Raw genomic sequence first — 1602 nt, 5'->3', positions numbered from 1 at the left:
CTGCTTTTGGGACACGGAGTGACTGGCTTTTACTATCAAGCAGTCATCACTTCAGGAGAAAGTTGAGCTTCTCTACCAGGAGCTCAATTAGGAACCTGAGTGAGTACTCAGTGCACCCATCCCAGCCCTCGGATTTCAGCCCAGGAAATCTCAGGGAAGGGCTGTGAGGCTGAGCACCTTCTTTGCTGTTTTATACGAAGTCTACGGGATGGGAAATGTCTAGTCTGAAGGTGCAGACAGCAGTCCGCAAATGGATAATGGTGGGCCATTTTAAGGAGCCAAGCTAAGGACCTTGAATGATGATCCCAGTGAACTCAGGGAAGAAAAGACCCTAATGAACTCTCTGCACTGGTCGTCTATCTCCTGGCAGGGAGGTGGACTGAGGCATCCCTTCACTTACCTCTGGATCATGTGGAGGTCTAAAGTGTCTGCATCAGTGTAGCAGAGGGAAGGGTGGCGAGGTTCCGCCAGGACTTGACGTGATAATACTGAGGTAGAACTTAGAAAAACCCACTTGCTGGCACTTGCTGTCATCTGAGTGAATCCAAAGCAGGGCTGAGAGGTCACAGAGGAAAAGTAAGGCCTCTGTTCTTCCTCTGTGGGATTGTGTGGGGACAGGGTGAGCAGGAGAACAGGAGCCTTGTGGGTTGCTAGGGCAGTGTCCTCAAGGACACCTGTAGAGGCGGCCTGTGATTAAGCCAAGGCGGAATCTCCCTGTTTTAAGGTGCTCATGTCACCTCATTCTCCATCCTCTAGGTGCCCCAACCTCCTGTCTATTGGCGCAGACTCCTGCCTGCGGTCCCTGACCACAGCCATCATGCCCCGTGGGGAGAAGAGTAAGCACCGTGCTCGTGAGAAACGTCGCCAGGCCCGAGCTGAGACCCAGGGTCTTCATGATCAGGCTACCACATCTGGGGGAGAAGAGACCACCTCCTCCACCCCTCCTGATTCAGAGAGCGCTCCCTCAAGCTCGTCTGCTGCTGGCACCTCCAAGGGGCCTCAGGGAGCCCAAGGCACCACCAGTGCTGCTGCAGGTGCTATACGCAAAAGATCTGGTGTCGGGCGTGCAGCACGCTCGAGATCTGGCGTCGGTGCCGCGGCACGCTCAAGATCTGGTGTAGGTGCCGAGGGCCAAGGTCAGGAAGGGGAAAATTCCTCCCAGGCCTCAGCTGCTGCTGGGAGCTCTCACACAGATCTTCTGACCAGGAAATCAGAGAAGTTGGTGCAGTACATGCTATATAAGTATAAGATGAGGGAGCTCATTAAGAGGTCAGAAATGCTGAAGGAAGTCACTAAAATGTACAGGGAGCAATTCCCTGAGATCCTTAGCCGGGCCTCTGAGAACATGGAGCTGCTGTTTGGCCTGGTGCTGAAGGAAGTCAGGCCCAACAGTCACTGCTATACCCTGGTGAGCAACCTAGATCTCAGCGACAGTGAGTCTATGAGAGGTGACTGGGGGCTGCCGAAGAATGGTCTTCTGATGCCTCTGCTGGGTGTCATCTACCTGAATGGCAACCACGCCCCTGAGGAGAAGATCTGGAAGTTCCTGAATATGCTGGGCATCTATGATGGAAGAAATCACTTCATCTTTGGAGAGCCCAG

General features: G+C 53.7%; 1 protein-coding gene across 1 annotated transcript; it reads left to right on the top strand.

Moving 5' to 3' along the window:
• Positions 1-817: 817 nt before the first annotated feature.
• Positions 818-1596, top strand: LOC120859372 (melanoma-associated antigen B2-like; the record flags this gene model as incomplete). The annotated part of the gene is made up of 2 exons (XM_040235508.1): positions 818-1091; positions 1122-1596. Coding segments are annotated over exons 1-2 (749 nt in total), but the record flags the coding sequence as incomplete, so codon positions are not given.
• Positions 1597-1602: the final 6 nt, after the last annotated feature.

This window comes from Oryx dammah, unplaced genomic scaffold (assembly GCF_014754425.2).
Source record: "Oryx dammah isolate SB20612 unplaced genomic scaffold, SCBI_Odam_1.1 HiC_scaffold_736, whole genome shotgun sequence".
NCBI classification, from domain to species: Eukaryota; Metazoa; Chordata; class Mammalia; order Artiodactyla; family Bovidae; genus Oryx; species Oryx dammah.
This window is presented reverse-complemented; position numbering and strand designations above follow the sequence as displayed.